Below are 16377 nucleotides of genomic sequence, written 5' to 3'. Positions count from 1 at the left end.
ACCACCCTTCTTCCATGGAAGTTAAAAAGAATGAGCGAAGGAGTGCCAAACCACTGGGCAGAGGAGATACGGGGTCTCGATCCTTCTTGAACTAAGACCTCCCACGGTCACTTGTCAGCTGTTCTTCTTCTTGTTGCTGTTACTCCTCTCGACCCGTTCCTCCTCAGAACTGGGTGTCTGGTCCATCTCATATAGTGGAGGCACACAGCCTGGGCGCGAACATTGGTTCCACCACTTGACCAGCTGAGGAAGTTCAGTTTCCTCATGTGGAAGGTGAGGATAATCACAGCATCCACTACCCAGGGTTGCCATGGGGATTAAATGCAAAAACCCATGAAAAATGCTCGGTGAACCATTGCCCAAAATGCAAAGGCAAAGTGAGGACAAGGATGGAGAAGGCAGAGGTGGGGCTCAAACCCGACTTGGACTCTGAACAGCTGAGGCTCCGGACAAGAACACGCCTGCTCCTGGTGGCACGTCCACCACGCACCATGGTGGCCCATAAGCCAGGTGTGGAGAGCCATTGCCACCAAGCGTAGACTGAGTGAGGAGCTGGGGAGGTACTGATGCCGTCCCCCCACTTCCCCCACTTTCTGTGTAAGAGACCTAGGGCAACGTTCCCAAGCTTTCAACCATAAAATACTGAGAAATATTTGGTTTTATCAGAGTCCAATACTTGCCATACTATCCTAGGGTAAAGTGATGTTATCACCTAGTTTCTGCGGCTTTTGACCCTTTTCATTTGGCAAACACTGATTCTGTTTGTTTTCTTTTAAAACACACACACACACACACTAAAAATAGTTTACCATGGCTTCCTGAAAGAAGTGGAATTGGTTCTGTTGAAACACAAAAATATTGTAGGGTTTTATGAAATCAGTAATTAGTCGGGGGGCGGGGGGGAGCCGGGTAGGAGGTGTGGGTGGACAGCAAGCTCTATGGAGCCTTGTCTGTAGAAGATGTTAGAAGCAAACTTGTCATTTAGGCAATTCAGATGACTTAACCTTAGAAATACGATGTGGAAGTAGAAAGAAAGCCTGGGCTGGAGGAGGAAAGTCTAAAGCTTCCATTATATAAATAACCCAACAGCTGATGGTGAGTCAAGTGGCTTGAAGCAGGATTGGGTGAAAATGCATTTATGGCAAAATTATCTATGCCAAGTCCCAAACAACAGGTGAGTAATTTGAGTTTACAGAAGTTAAAACAGGTCGGAACTTGTGTTTTCCAAGAGCGAAATCCTCAAAGCCCAAGGTCAGTTTATGATTGTTACCTGCCAGAGCTTCGCCTTTTATAAGATGCTCTCAGACCCGCTGCGGGGCGCCAGCTCTCTGACCTCCGTCCTGCGGGGCACAGGTTATGTGACAACGCTGATTCCTTTGGCTTTCTCCCCGCAGCGTGACCGACTGGGCCCCATCGTTTCTAAAAATCCCGCAGCAAATGCGTACACTCTGCCGTCATGTTTTGTTTCGAAGAAAGACTTCAGTAATTCCTGTTCCAGCATGTTCCAGCTGCCAAGCTCTGGAAAAGGCCTCAAATTTGTAACTCCTGCACCAAACCAGTACAACGTAAGAACACTGCACGCGCTTACTAAATATATATTGAGGGAATGGTTTACCAAAATAAAGGGAAGGAAGGGGCACTTTGGGAAATAGTCCTTTAATGCAGTTGGTAAGCCAGTTAGCATGTGTTGGCTACCCAATGGGTACACGAGGCTGTGCAGGACTCTCACAGGGAATTTGCAGGACCCAGACGAAAAGGGGGCTACGTGGAGGCCAGTGTGAGCAGTGGGAAGACCACCGCCCTGGAAAATGCTTACCTGTAGCCACTGCTATCATGTAAGCTTTCCGGGACAGTGTTCTCAATCTCTAACAACGAGTATATAGTATTTGCCATTTTATCTGCAGACACTATTAATTTAATTTTTAGGTTCTTACAGGGAAAATACACTTCTATCTTTCCAGATCACAAAATGGTTGTTGGTTTGTTTTTTTTTAAAGAGTGGTGCTCTGCCAATTCTGATCACTTCACAGTCACTGAGGCAGAATTCATGGTTAAGAAATGGAGTCAAGTTCAAATCTTGACTTTGCCGCTTTCTAATCGTGTGGCTTTGGGCAAGTTCTATGGAGCCTTGTACCTTCACCTTCCAGGACTCAGTTTATTCATCTGTAAAACGGGGATGCATATCTAGTTCATAGTGTTAATGCAAATATTAAATGAGGTAATCTATGCTGAGCGCTTAGCACACACCTGGCACAAGGACTCCACAGTCAGTAGAGATGGGTAGCCCTGTCTTTGGGGGAGACACACAACCTCTTGAGCCTCAGTTGTAACATGAAATTAATTACACTTGCCCTATGGGGTTATTATAAGAAGCAAACGAGGCAACGGATGTGAATACATAAGGCATGATAGCAACCCATGAGCTAGGAAGTGGAAGTCCCTGAAAATTCTGCTGCCCCAAGCGAACCACCATCAAAAACCAGCTGCAGTCTCTTTCCAAGCTCTTCCTCCCGTAGGCCCTCCCTCCAGTGTTAGGCTTATGCTGTGCACAGTACATGTGCATTTTCTACTTAACTCTATCTTGGGTTTCCCCCCTGTGCCATACGATAAGTCGGCTCCATTCTTTTTTAACCCGCCTTGGAGCTGCTGTTTCCCTAGTGGAACGCTGAGACCTTCCCGTGGCACACACGCATCGGGCACAGAAATGCCCTCTTTTCAGTTGCCTTTCTGTCGGGGCGAGGAACAGAGCTGCGGTAGTGTTTTGTCTGCAGGTGGCTTTTTCCAGACCCGGAGAACAATGGCTGAGTCAACTGGCGAGGAGCAGAATGCGATAATCCTGTTAGCCACACTGCGCGCTGAGGTCTGCCCAGGCCTTTCTTCGCCTTTGCTCACCATGGCCCCCGCTCCTCCATTCGAATCCTTCCCCTCGATTCCGTGTTATTACTTCCTCTCCGGCAGCCTGGCTCCTCGCCCTGGGTCCAGTAATTAGCCTGCTCCATCTGATCTTTTTGTTTGCCGTCTCGGCAGGCAGCCTAGCCATTAGGACCCTGGGAAAAGCTAAATTCCCCCGCCTTTGTCAACACGAAATCAAAATGCCATCTGCATTTCTTGAGAAGCATTTCTCTGACAAAGGAGTATCACCGAAAATCAAACCATCCTGGCCCCAGCAAATATTTTCGCTCTTTCGGTAAATATTCCCAGCCGTCGCACGTACAATTTTTATGGCATCTTTTATCTAGTGGACACAGGAGCCGGACTGCAAATGGGCATTTAAAGTATGTATGATTCACGTGTAGCACAAGCATGATCTCAGGGCTCTTCACTTCCTTCTCTGTGACTTTCAGAGTTCCACACACACTGGACACTCTCAAATGTGTATTGTGTGAATCAACCAAAATTCTTAATTTCTGGTCAGTCCAGAAAAGTCAAGGCAAGAGAGTGCTTACAAACCTGATTATAACCTTAAAGTACCCGATCTCCCAGCATGCCCCAAACCCTGCGTTCACAGAGAGAGGGACTGCACAGTAAGGAATCAGGTGGGGGGGTGTAGGACTGAGTGTTCTGAAAAGAATGAAAACACAGGAAAGAGAATGAAAATAATTTGCATGTTTAGGTGAAATATTTTTTAAAAAACACTTTGCTATAGATGGTTTCCATTGGCCTCCTGCCCCCCAGCTCCACCTCGACAACACTGGGTCAGATAGAGCAGGGGTTATCTGAGCAGTCTTGCAGATGAGAAAACTCAAGTTCAGAGAAATTAAACCACATGTGCAAATCACCTGCCCCGTACAGGATCATCTGCCCTGTGCGGGGTCACCTGTCCTGTGTGGGTTCACCTGTCCTGTGCGGGGTCACTTGTTCTGTGTGGGTTCACCTGTCCTGTGCGGGGTCACCTGTTCTGTGTGGGTTCACCTGTCCTGTGTGGGTTCACCTGTCCTGTGTGGGTTCACCTGTTCTGTGTGGGATCACCTGTCCTGTGTGGGTTCACCTGTTCTGTGTGGTTCACCTGTTCTGTGTGGGTTCACCTGTCCTGTGTGGGTTCACCTGTTCTGTGTGGGGTCACCTGTCCTGTGTGGGTTCACCTGTCCTGTGTGGGTTCACCTGTTCTGTGTGGTTCACCTGTTCTGTGTGGGTTCACCTGCCTTGTGTGGGGTCACCTGTCCTGTGTGGGATCATCTGCCCCGTGTGGGATCACCTGTCCTGTGTGGGACCACCTGCCCTGTGTGGGATCACCTGCCCTGTGTGGGATCACCTGTCCTGTGTGGGATCACCTGCCCTGTATGGGATCACCTGTCCTGTGTGGGACCACCTGTCCTGTGTGGGACCACCTGCCCTGTGTGGGATCACCTGTCCTGTGTGGGATCACCTGCCCTGTGTGGGATCACCTGTCCTGTGTGGGACCACCTGCCCTGTGTGGGATCACCTGTCCTGTGTGGGACCACCTGCCCTGTGTGGGATCACCTGCCTTGTGTGGGATCACCTGTCCTGTGTGGGGTCACCTGCCTTGTGTGGGGTCACCTGTCCTGTGTGAGGTCACCTGCCTTGTGTGGGTTCACCTGCCCTGTGCGGGATCACCTGTCCTGTGTGGGATCACCTGTCCTGTGCGGGGTCACGTGTCCTGTGTGGGGTCACCTGCCTTGTGTGGGGTCACCTGTCCTGTGTGAGGTCACCTGCCTTGTGTGGGGTCACCTGTCCTGTGTGGGATCACCTGTCCTGTGTGAGGTCACCTGCCTTGTGTGGGGTCACCTGTCCTGTGCGGGATCACCTGTCCTGTGTGGGATCACCTGTCCTGTGTGGGATCACCTGTCCTGTGTGGGGTCACCTGCCCTGTGTGGGATCACCTGCCTTGTGTGGGGTCACGTGTCCTGTGTGGGGTCACCTGTTCTGTGTGGGATCACCTGTCCTGTGTGGGGTCACCTGCCCTGTGCGGGGTCACCTATCCTGTGTGGGATCACCTGTCCTGTGTGGGATCACCTGTCCTGTGTGGGGTCACCTGCCCTGTGTGGGGTCACCTGTCCTGTGTGGGGTCACCTGCCCTGTACAGACACTTGCTGAGCTCATAGCCCAGTGATGGCGAACCTTTTGAGCTTGGCGTGTCAGCATTTTGAAAAACCCTAACTTAACTCTGGTGCCATGTCACATAAAGAAATTTTTTGATATTTGCAACCATAGTAAAACAAAGACTTATATTTTTGATATTTATTTTATATATTTAAATGCCATTTAACAAAGAAAAATCAACCAAAAAAATGAGTTTGCGTGTCACCTCTGACACGCGTGTCATAGTGTCGCCATCACTGCCCTAGCCGTCCCGGCTGGGGTGACGGTGAGGCACTATCCGTGTGGCCTTCTCCACTCACATCAGCTCATTTTCTGAGGAGGACAGGTGTACATTTGATTTTGTCCCCAAATGTGACCCTCGTCCAGGCACAACGGCAAAGAGCAGGCAGGCACTGGGCACAGCGCTGTGTCTCTCCCCAGGCCTCCGTCTCGTTCTGCAAGCAGAGAAACAACGTCTGTGCCCGAGCCGAGTTCCAGTCCAAAACCCAGAGAGGAACGTTCACCATCCCTGGAGAAGGACCTGCACCAGGTAGGCAGCCGCCTGCACTGGCCTGGACCTAAGGCAGTGGTTCTCAACCTTGGCTGCACGTTAGAATCACCTGGGAATCTTTTTAAAATCCTGATTTCTGGGCCTCATCCTCCGGAAATTTTGTTTCTTTGTTACTAATGTTGTGGCCCCACCCCATAAGAAAGAAACAGAATTTCTGGAGGAGGAGGCCCGGAAATCAGGATTTAAAAAAGATTCCCAGGTGATTCTAATGTGCAGCCAAGGTTGAGAACCACTGACCTAAGGGGTCAGTCCAGATCTGATCTGAGGGCACCCAGTCCCCCACCGACAGCCCTTGGAAGGAGTTAGGCTCTGGGGCGGCGAGGGGTTGAGGCAGGCGTTGAACAAAGGGGAGAAGCATGAGGAAGAGACCGGCTGTCCTCCTCCAGGGAAGAATGGCTGGTCTGGAAATGCCCCCAGAGCAGCCTTGCTGGTGGGGGAGTGGCTTCTTGCCTCAGAAGAGTGTGCATCCCCCCCCGCCCCCCCCCCCCCCCCCAGGCATCACCACGTGCCGCTGGGGCACACAGGCCACAGAGTGGATTCCCACACAGCCTCACACAGCTGTCCTCACAGGCCCACACCGAAGTCCTGTGATCCAGGAGAGGCAGTGGAGGCTCAGAGTTGAAGTGACCTGCGCAGTGTCACAGGGCGAGCCCCAAGCCCAGAGGGGTCTGACTGAGGAGACTGTCGCCCGGTCATCCATGGTGACTTCTGAACTCGGTTCCCTGCAGGATTCGGGAACACACAGGGCTGGCCAGCGAGTGTTCTCCCCGCTGGGCTGGACCCTCTGTGCACCGCACCCCCCACCTCCATCACCTCCTCCCCCACCTCCCGGCCCCAGTGAACCCTTTGCAGAGAGGTCTGCTCGCAGGAGCTCTCGCTCTATCAGACCTTCGCTTTGGGATCTGAAGACCCCAGGGAGCCTCGGCCCCACCCAGAGGAGGAGCAGGGTTTGCCGGGGCAATCCTGCCTCCTGGAGGGGGTGTGGATAAAATTGCAGCGCACGTCAGATTTCAGCAAATGCAGATTAAAGCTGAGATTAGTTTGAAGCTGAATAACAAAATCAGCTCTAATTAGGAGGCTGAGCCCCGGCTAAAGCTCCCCGGCCTTGCATCATCCGAGGGCAAAGCCCCACCTTGTTTGTTTATACAGAGAACAAAGCCGGCATTTCTGGGGGTTGGCCGGAGGCCCCGCCAGTAAGCCTTGGGATGCGGGCACCCCTGCAGCCAGCCTCGGGTGCCACTCCCTCGGGAGGTCTTATCGCAGAGAACAGGATGGGGGAGGGCCCTGTGTCTCTTAAACTCCTACTGTGTGCCCAGGCTTTCCATTCAGCGGAAAGCTCTCAAAGCCCCACGGAGCATGTGCTCAGGAGATGTGAGCCGATATTACTTGTGCCCATTTTACAGGTGGAAACGATACTTAGAAGGCAGGTGACTAGCCCAGGGTCCCCTTGGATTTAACCCAGGCCTCTTGGGTTTGATGCCTGCCTGGAGCCTCAGACACCTCCCCCTCCGCTGGCCAGGGGCCTGGGACCTTCTTTGACCTCTCACCTCTCGGAAGTAACACCATGGTTTCCCTTCCCCTCTGTGGGAGAAAACCAGATGTGGAGCGGGGATTGGGATCTGCTGCTCTGCCTGCCCCTCCGTCGACGCCAGGCAAATGCTCACCTTGACCTGTTTGCTGGTTGGATTTCCTACATTTAGATGTACCAACCACATCACCAGTGTCCACCTCTATTTTTCCTTTTCTTTCAGAGCACGGGGAAAGGCCTGTGCTCAAGTGTCACTTACAAACGTGGGTCACAGAATCGGATCTGCCGGGGAGCCCCGCCTCGTGCAGCAGAGCCCAGCTGTGCTCGGGAACCAGTGCTCCCCGGGCTCTCGGGGCCACAGGAACATGCGTGCCTCTCTCTTTACTTCTGCGTCTCCGCATTTTATAGCCAGGCATTGCTTTAACCTTTTCGGGTAGCGGTAAATGAGAGCGAAAAGGAAACAGAAAGATAATGAGAGATATGGACCAATATTATAAAGGCTGCTAGCTGGACGTCTGCCTTTAAAATTTTAGCCATATGCTGGGAACATCTCTTCAAGTTATTAAAATCCTCCCAGAACATCATTTTTAAGCAGACGTATAGGAGGCCATCGTATGGTGGTGCCATGAGTGAAGGAGCAAATGCTCTCTTACTGGGAATCGAGGTGGTTTTGAGCTGATCACTAATATAAATACAGTGGCTGCAAACACCCTTGTAGTTCACAGCTCGTGTGCAATCGAGCTTGTTCCCTGTGTAAACTGCTGAAAGTGAAATCGCTAAGTCTGAGGCATGTAACACAGTTGAGGTTTCGCCATTTGTGATGGAATTGCCCTTCAGCACAGGGGTGACGAGGCACCTTTCCCTGGCCCTCACTGGGCCTGACCGTTTAAGGAAAATCTTGCTAATCAAGTAGTAATGTTGTTTTCAGTATTTTTGCAACGGAAAAGTACATTTTATTGAAGCAAAGCCAACTTTACAATGTTTAGGAAATTTGGAATATTTTTCCCACCCAGAATGCCACCCCTCATATAATGACTCCCCTTTCCTGGGGCCGCGCCTATTTTTATTCAGACTTATCCATTTGTACCTGGATGCCACCCTCGGGCATAGACTTTCAGGCTTGGCTTTACTTATTCACTCACCTTCATTTTCGGAAACACGGCCAGGGGCCTTACGGTCTTCATAGTGGTCATCTTCAGGCCTGAGACTGGGCTCTGCACATGCAGGCTATCCTTTCTCACGCTGTAGAGGCCGCTGGGATGTACACCATATGCTCAGGGCTTTCCCATTGTGTTGAGTCATTTTCTTAATTTCGGAGTCTTGGGGAGCCTGGGTGTGCAGACGTCCTCAAGGCTTTTGCCTAGTGCCGCTGCTCGTACTCCCTACGCCTGCACCCACTGGCAGGGCACCCACAAACTGAGGGCGAGCTGCTTCCTCCTGCCCCAGCTCAGAGCATCCTGCTCTTCCTAGAAGCTTTGTGCAGTCACATGGATCTCGTCCTGTCACAGTTTCTGGAGACAGGGTATGATGGGAAAGCAAGGGCTTTGGAGACAGGTGGCCTGGGCCCACATAGTAGGTGTTCAAGAGATATTTGTTAATTGCAAAGTAGTTACGAAACAACTCCTCTGTGCCAGGAACCTAATACGTTATTCCACTATTACAACCACTCCGCTGTTGGAAGAATTCTTCTGACTTTATCGAGGAGGAGCCGCTGGGCTTAGTCCCTGGTTAGATGGATGTCTACGGGCAAATGGTTTAATATTGCTGAGCCTCAGATTCCTCGCGTTTAGAATGGAGGTGATAGCACCCACATTGCTGGGCTGCGGGAGGATTACATGGGCTGAGTGTGTGATGCATGTGGCCCGTGTTCGCTAAATGGTGAGTATTGTTTTCAGCTAATTCAGGCAGCCCTTCCATTGGTCCGTCTTGGAGTGGTATCGCCTTACAGTCATTAATGTATCCTCAGGCGGAAGGTATGGCTCTTTATTTATTTGAGAAGTGTTTCTTATCTGTTTAAAAATTTCTTTCTGTTTAGGGTATTATGATATCAACGAATCCCTTGTGAAGCAGTCGCCGACGACATTGGTGTCCTGTTTTAAATCAAAAACTGACCGTGGATTAAAACCGACATCGACAGTCCCTGGCCCCGGTTATTACAACCCACACGATCACACCAAGATTCCAAAAAAGACCCTTATCCCGTGAGTCCTGATGATCCTGAACTTTCTGTTGAAAGGCGGTTCTGGGAAGGACCCCGACATGGGAGAAAAGGAAGGGGTGTCATTGCTCGCCAGGTCACTGTCCTTGTTGATGCATAGTAGGTGCTCAATAAATGTGTGCTGCACGCATAATACATATTGAACAGCTACTCCGTACCAGGAAGTTCACATCATACTCACTTACCATAACAATCCTGTTATCAGGATTGTTCTTCCTGGAGGAGGGAGCTGGGCTTCAGGGAGACAGAGAGATTTGCCCAAGTCCACAGGCTGACGAGGTGCCGCTGGGAATCGGGCCCGAACTGTCTGGCTCTTTCCATGTTCCCCACGATGCGTGCTCTCCTGGGCTGACTATCCCATTTTACAACGTACAACCTCCCCCGGGCGGCAGGCATGAGAAGCCGTGGAGCTCGCATAGTTTTGTGCTGATCGGTGAGCAGCCCGGACCCTGAGGTTGGTCAGACCTGGGTAATGAAACGTCAGCTGCTTTCCTGCTCGGTGACCTTGAGTGCTGCCCCCACCCCTCTGAGCCTCCGTGCCCGCATCTGTAAAGTGGGGTAATTCATGCCTCACAGTGTTGTTTGCTGATTTAAAAATACAGATTTGGCATATGGATGGCAGACACAAATGGTGACTTCATAGTAACACAAACTTAAAAAGTAAAGGCAGGTACTTGGTGTTACCTTCACCTAAGAGACTAAAACACTCCCAGGGCTTATAACCTGTCAGTCGGTCCTAGAACTTCTAAAACGAACTGCAGTTAAGGTTGGTGCCATCTAAGACCGCACCCCTGCCGAGTCTTCTCCAGGCAGGACGGGCTGCCGGGAGGGCTGACCAGGGGCTGGGACCGAGCGTGTAGGCGCCCGGGCACCTCTGAGCAGGTGGCTGGGTTCAGAGCCACAATAGGTCAGAAGTCTGGGCACCCAGGGAGGCTGACAACGATGGGCATGGGTCCAGGGCAAGGAGAGAGGGGAACTGGGGAGCCGAGCAATACATGAACCTGACGAGAGCAGCGTAGGATCCAGAGAAGGGACTCGGGCCTCAGGGGGAGCCCGCAGAACAAGCTGCGCCTGCCCTCTGGTGCCTGGTTCTGCAGCTTGACCCTGAACAGGCCCCCGGCTCAGGACCAGGCTCTCTCCAAACCTCAGGGACTTCCAGCCTCAGGTTGGCTCAGGCACCACGGCACATCACCTCCCCCTACTCTGGCAGCGAATAGAGTGGGGAAGAGGACGGCTTTGGAGTTAGACCTGAGTCTGAGTCCTGACTCGGTCCCCTGCAGACACTGCTCCCCGAGCCAGTTTCCACGTTGTTAGGCGGAAATAAGAACCTTATCTTTCAGGGGTTCTGTCAGGATTAGATGAGAAAGTGCTTGAAAACAGCTGCTACCATCATAGCTGCAATTACCCTATACCCTACAGGCATCCTATATTATAAAACCCTCATATGCAAATCGACCGAACCGAGGAATGATCAGTCGCTATGACAAGCACCGACCCCCAGGGGGCAGACGCTCAATGCCGGAGCTGCCCCCTGGTGGTCAGTGGGCTCCCACAGGGAGAGCACTGCTCAGCCAGAAGCTGGGCTCATGGCTGGCGAGCGCAGCAGTGGTGGCAGGAGCCTCTCCAGCCTCTGTGGCAGCGCTAAGGACCCCTCGGGGGTCCTGGACTGTGAGAGGGCATAGGCTGGGCTGAGGGACCCCTGGCCCAGTGCACAAATGTCATGCACTGGGCCTCTAGTATTAGGATATAGGAGCAGCTGGTGTTTGGCATGGCCGCTCAAGCCCCCAGCCCGCATCTGGAAGCTTCGTCAGGAAATGGGGAAAGGAGCGTGGGGAATGCTCCGTGTTTAACCACTTTCCCCAGAGAAGTGTCACTTGGCTGGGCTTAAATCGAGATGAGCGGTTTGAAATATTCTCATTAAACGGCCTTTGTACCTGCCAGTCCACAGGCCCTGGAGGCTTCAGGTTCTTGCTGGAGGCTATGGAGCTGCTCAGGTGAACAGAACACCATACACCCCCAGCCAGGCTCACCTGGAGCAACGCAGGGCCAGGCCGGGGCGCAGGCGGCAGGATGCTGGCCGGTGGCCACACACAGCCCATCTCTCCAGCGGAGCAGTGCAGTGGTGCTGGCGTGTCTGGGGGTGTCTGGGGCGCACTGGCTCTCCGTGATGCTTTGTGAACAATGGATCCATGGTTAATAAGCCTCGGAAGCACTACTTACAAACCCTCTGCCCGGGAGCATCGCAGTGAGCGTGGGCTTATTAAAGGCTCTGAGAAGGCCTGCACAAAGGAACCTATTAAGCCCAGTGTCTCTTACATTCAGGCTTACCTGGGTGAGCAGATGGTGTCCCAGCCTCTGTGGCAGGACATCTGTGTTCACTGGCTCTGGGGCCTGGGGCTGCTCTCAGCACCTCTCTGGCCTCCGTTTCTCTCTGTGTGAAAAGAGGGGAGATCCTTTCATTCCTGACGCTCCATAAGCCCAGGAGAGCACAGAGGGGGCAGTGAACACAGAGCCAGCCGGGAGCCACAAAGGAGGTCCAACAAATAGATTTTTAATTCATGCGGAAAGGATGGAGCTGAGAAATCTGTGATTTCACTGAAAAGACGGGAAGATAAAAACTGAAGTGTACTTTGGGTTATTCTAAAAACAGAGCCAGCCATGATGCTGAATGATGGAGGAATGATGTAAGATGAAGAAAGATACGGGCTCTCAATGCGAGTTTTGCCGGCTCCCCGGTGTCCCGGAGGGAAGAGGGACAGGAGTGCCTGGGCGCCCCTGTTCCGGGACTCGGGCCCCTGCGAAGGTCCGTGCAGTTTGCTGTACATGCGCTGAACACGCATGTGACTGTGTGTCTTAGGTTGGAAGGGCTTGGCTCCCCGTTTGGGCACACCACAGGGGGCCTCTGCTCTGGCCACTTTGCTGACTCAGAAGCTCAGAGGACTCACCAGCTCCCAGGGGGCTGCAGAGCGAAGGGCCCGCCACGGCTTCCCATCCTTAGGTCCTGAGCGTTGGTCACAGCGATGACTCAATGGATCAGAGTGAGTCTGGCTTTTGGAGAGAAACCGTTCCTCCCAGCTCAGCCTTCCAACTCACCCTCGCCCGCCCGCCAGGAGGTGAAACTCCCACTGCCATCTCTCTCACCCTGGCTCTACTCCTGGGCGCCCTCAGCCACTGGTTTTGCAGTGACTCGCTGCCCTGTCACAGCTGGGCCCGGAGGATCAAGCCCTCGGCCCCCCTTCACTTTGGGTGATTAGGAGGGACCCACCTAAAGTTCCCCTGGGGTTGTCAATTAGATATGGGCGCTTCTTCCCAAAGCTGTAATCTGTCACCTGCTACCTGCTAAACAGACACTGCCTTCCAGCCCCGGGGCATCGGCTGCCCTGTAATGAGGAGAAAAATTGCCCCTTTATCCCTCCAGACCCTGGGAACCCCCGAGGCAGAGTCTGCGCTGGGAGTGTCCTGGGGTCTCCATGCCGCCCCCAGTGACCTGCTGAGCCCTCTGACACATTCATTATTCTCGGCGATTTGAAAGCAGCTCACGTTGGAAGCTGCAAACACACTTAATCCAGCTGTGGCCAACTCAGAGCTTTGATAGATGTTTTCTTTCCACGGGGCAGGACCACGGTGGCTTTTATAACTGAGCCATGAGGCTCATAAAAGCCGCTCGCAAAGCTCGGAGGGCTGCCCCGGGTTTGATCCAGCCCGACCTTTGCGATGGGCCCAGCCCCGCCGCCGCACGGAGGGAGCAGCCCTGGCCGATGATAAATCTGTCTGGGGGCGTGGGGTCCAGATGTCTGGGCTCCCCCACTCTCTCCAACCCTCTGCTTTTCTCCGCTGTTCAGCGAATGTCCTCAAAGATGAGTCAGACACAACCCTCTCCCTCAAGAGCTAGCCAAGTGAGGGGCATAGAAACAGCGAGTTCTGTGCAGAGGAAAGAATGGCTAGAATGTATGGAGGGGCAGCTACACTGATATTATCTGGGGCCATGCTTCCAACTCTCCCACAGGTTGGCACTGTACGTAGACTTAACAGGCCAAGTGCAGACTCACCAGGTGCTGGAGCAGGGTCCAAACCCAGGCTCCCCCAGGGAGGAAGGTGGGGGCGGGGAGGAGAGAGGGCTGCGGCCTGCAAGTTTCCCTGCAGGAGAGAAGTGAAGATGGAATCAGAGTTTGCAGGGAAAGGCAGAAGGAACAGCATGGGCAAAGGCACGGAGTTGCTGAACAGTGTGGTGTTGGGTGTTTCCAGAAGACAACATGGGAGCAGAGGACACAGGAGGTGGGGCTGCACAGAGAGGCCATACATGGAAGCTTTTCCTTTAGCTTCTCATCGGGGTCTGCGAGGGTGGATGGTCAGAAACCCAGAAATCACAGGCGGATGGAGGTTTGAAGGCAGGCAAGGTGGCTCACCCTTCGTCTCCTTGCGCCCCAGGTCCTGTCACATGGGGCTGCAGCCTTTGCCCCTGCTGTTTCTGCTGCTGGAAATACCCCCTTGCCCACCTTTCCTACCTGAAGAATTCCTGCGTCCCTTTCAGGGCAAATGCTGGCCCTTCTAGGGTAGATTGCTCTCTTCTCTCTCTCTCTCTCTCTCTCTCTCTTTCTCTCTCTTTCTCCTATCTATCTATCTATCTATCTATCTATCTATCTATCTATCTATCATCTTTATCTCTCTATGTATCTCTCTCTGCACTCTCAGTGTAGTTTTTATCTCTACTTTAATATTTAATATTTTAAAAAATAATGCAAGTAAAGCACTAGCTAGTTTTCATAACAACCTGGGTGGCAGGTATCACCCTTCATTCTACAGAAGCAGAAAGAGTCCTGGGAGGCAGAGACTTCTGAGGACACACAGCTAGCGGCTGGGGGCGTCTGAGCGCCAAGCGGCCCTGCCTTCAGCTGTCACCAGCGTGATTGTCACTGCAGTGGACTGTCAGCCCTCGGGGGTGTTCAGGGCCTGGGTCTTCACACAGAAGAGCCTGGATGCCCCAGGATGCCCGCTGCAGAGCCGCACACATGGCTGACACTCTCTGCAGACCCAGAGCTGCGTTGGCAGGGCCCAGCCACTCCTGGGTGTGCTGGTAGCGTGGAGGGCAAGGGACCTCTCCCACCCATTTCCTTTTTCTTTTCTTTTTTTGACCCATGTTCACCAAGAGTGCTGACAGCCCCTGCCCCTGCCTGCTCAGCCTCCGGCAGGTGTGCCTGGTTGGGGAAGGAGGCACCTCAGGGCGTCTCAAAGAATCGGGCTTGGGGGAGACTCAGACAATGGGGTGACCTCATACAACGGTTGGCTCATTTTAGACCTAATGTCCAGGAATCAAGGCTGTTTCCCAGCTGTGTCAGTCACACACTCATCAAATTTCTGGGAGTTCTTTGAAGAGGTGACCCAAGCCAGAGCAAGGAGCAGCCAGCTTCTATTTATAAGGGGAGACGTGGCTGATCACACGCTATAACCAGTTCTCCCACGCCAGCTGGGGGGTGGGGGGTGGGGTGGGGGGGAAGGAGGCAATGTTTCCCCCCTTTTTCCTCTGGTACCTTTGTTCTAAACATAAGCATCAAAGCCAGCTGTTTGACCGCCCCCCCTCCTCCGGCAGTGGGAGGGTCCACCCTCTGGGTGACTCTGTGAGGGAGCCCTCTAGCCTCCCTTTCCTGAGGCTCGGCTGCTCCTCTGAGACCAAGCAGCTGGGCAGAGTGCTGTAGGAATCATAACAATAACAATGACTAATTTTATTGAGCACTTACTGTGTGCTGGCACTACGTTAGGTGCCTGACATGCCTTTTCTCCATCAAATCCTGTAGAAAGAGTGGGTGGCATTGCACCTTGCCACAGGTAGACAGGTTAGGGGACTTGTCTGAGTCTCGTTGCCTAGAATTCAGACTCGGGTCTGTGTGACTCTCAGACTCAAAAATCCCCCCGATGCCTTCCCCTGATGATTAGGCACCGGAGACTTGGGTCCTGGGCCCGCATCACCCTTGACGTGCTTTGCACTTGGGGCGACTAGCTTTCTCTGGGCACCGATTTCTTTAGCAAAATAAGGAGGTTGGCTGAGACGCTCTAGGCCCCCACCTGCTCGCTGAGTTTAAGAACGCCTCTGTTCCAGAAGGTGCTGGCCACAGGGCGGCAGAGTCTCGGTGGCCAGGATCCCAGTTCCCTCCTCTGTTCCGCTGGGCTGGCTTCAAGCTGGGGTGAGTCCCTGTGGCTGTTCAGTGCTCTGAGAACTCCTCTTCCTTCGGTGAGAGACCTTGGAGAAGCCTCCGGTGTGAGGCGGGAGCAGGCAGCCCTTCTATTGAATGGCTGGGAGAGGAGTGCGATTCCCATAACAATCCCAGAATTCCCTGGGCAGCCCAGTGGCCCCTCTTTGAATCAAGGGTTGATGGAATGTCACAGCCGGAAGGGACCTCAGGGACCATCCTATCCCCCGCCCCCCCCCCCCCCGTTTTACAGATGGGGAGACTGAGGCACAGAGTGAATTGCTGTCAGAATTCGGGCTTAAGTACAGGTTCCACTCCTTTCATTCATTCTCTCAACACCAGGCATGAAAGATGAAAGGCTCCCCTCTCTGAAGGAGGGGGAGACAGACCTGAAAACAGACCATGGCAATGGAAGGGAGGTGCTATGCAGAGGCCCCTTAATCCCCAACCCAGCGTTTTTCTACTCCCATGTCCTGCCTTGACAGGAAGACATGTGGTAGGGCTCTGGGGAGTCGATACTAGAATGGTCTCTAGCGATCTACTAGTCTTGGGATAGCAAATCCCTGGAACCGGGATGCCTGTTCTCTTTCCCTGGCCATGGCAGACATCACAAGTAGATCACAACGCTCTTCATAGAGCCCATGCGAAGCCTCCGTCCTTTACACCAAGCTCCAGCCAGGCACTGCCAGTCGAGCAGGGTTGACGATGAGGTCAGTGCTGTCTGCCATTCTTGATTAGCTCAGCAACATCATTACAACAACGTGTACGGAGCTCTCCCGTGGTGCTGGGCTGTGTCTGTGTTTTCTGTCCCATCTCACTGAGGCCTGCGCTGTGG

The 16377-nt window shown here is 53.0% G+C and overlaps 1 protein-coding gene across 2 annotated transcripts in view; it reads left to right on the top strand.

The window, feature by feature from the left end:
• STPG1 (sperm tail PG-rich repeat containing 1) overlaps nt 1-16377 on the top strand; it is a 39170-nt gene that overhangs the window by 19503 nt on the left and 3290 nt on the right. The window contains exons 5-7 of one of the 2 annotated variants that reach the window (XM_070403183.1): nt 1395-1565; nt 5482-5590; nt 9175-9340. In XM_070403183.1, the coding sequence (XP_070259284.1) occupies nt 1395-1565; nt 5482-5590; nt 9175-9340 (446 nt within the window). Of the gene's footprint in view, nt 1-1394; nt 1566-5427; nt 5591-9174; nt 9341-16377 lie in introns of both variants that reach the window. The other variant, XM_070403182.1, reaches the window with a different exon arrangement.

This window comes from Myotis yumanensis, unplaced genomic scaffold (genome assembly GCF_028538775.1).
Source record: "Myotis yumanensis isolate MYYU_CA2020_CCGP unplaced genomic scaffold, mMyoYum1.0.hap1 SCAF_2, whole genome shotgun sequence".
In the NCBI taxonomy this organism is placed as follows: domain Eukaryota; kingdom Metazoa; phylum Chordata; class Mammalia; order Chiroptera; family Vespertilionidae; genus Myotis; species Myotis yumanensis.
This window is presented reverse-complemented; position numbering and strand designations above follow the sequence as displayed.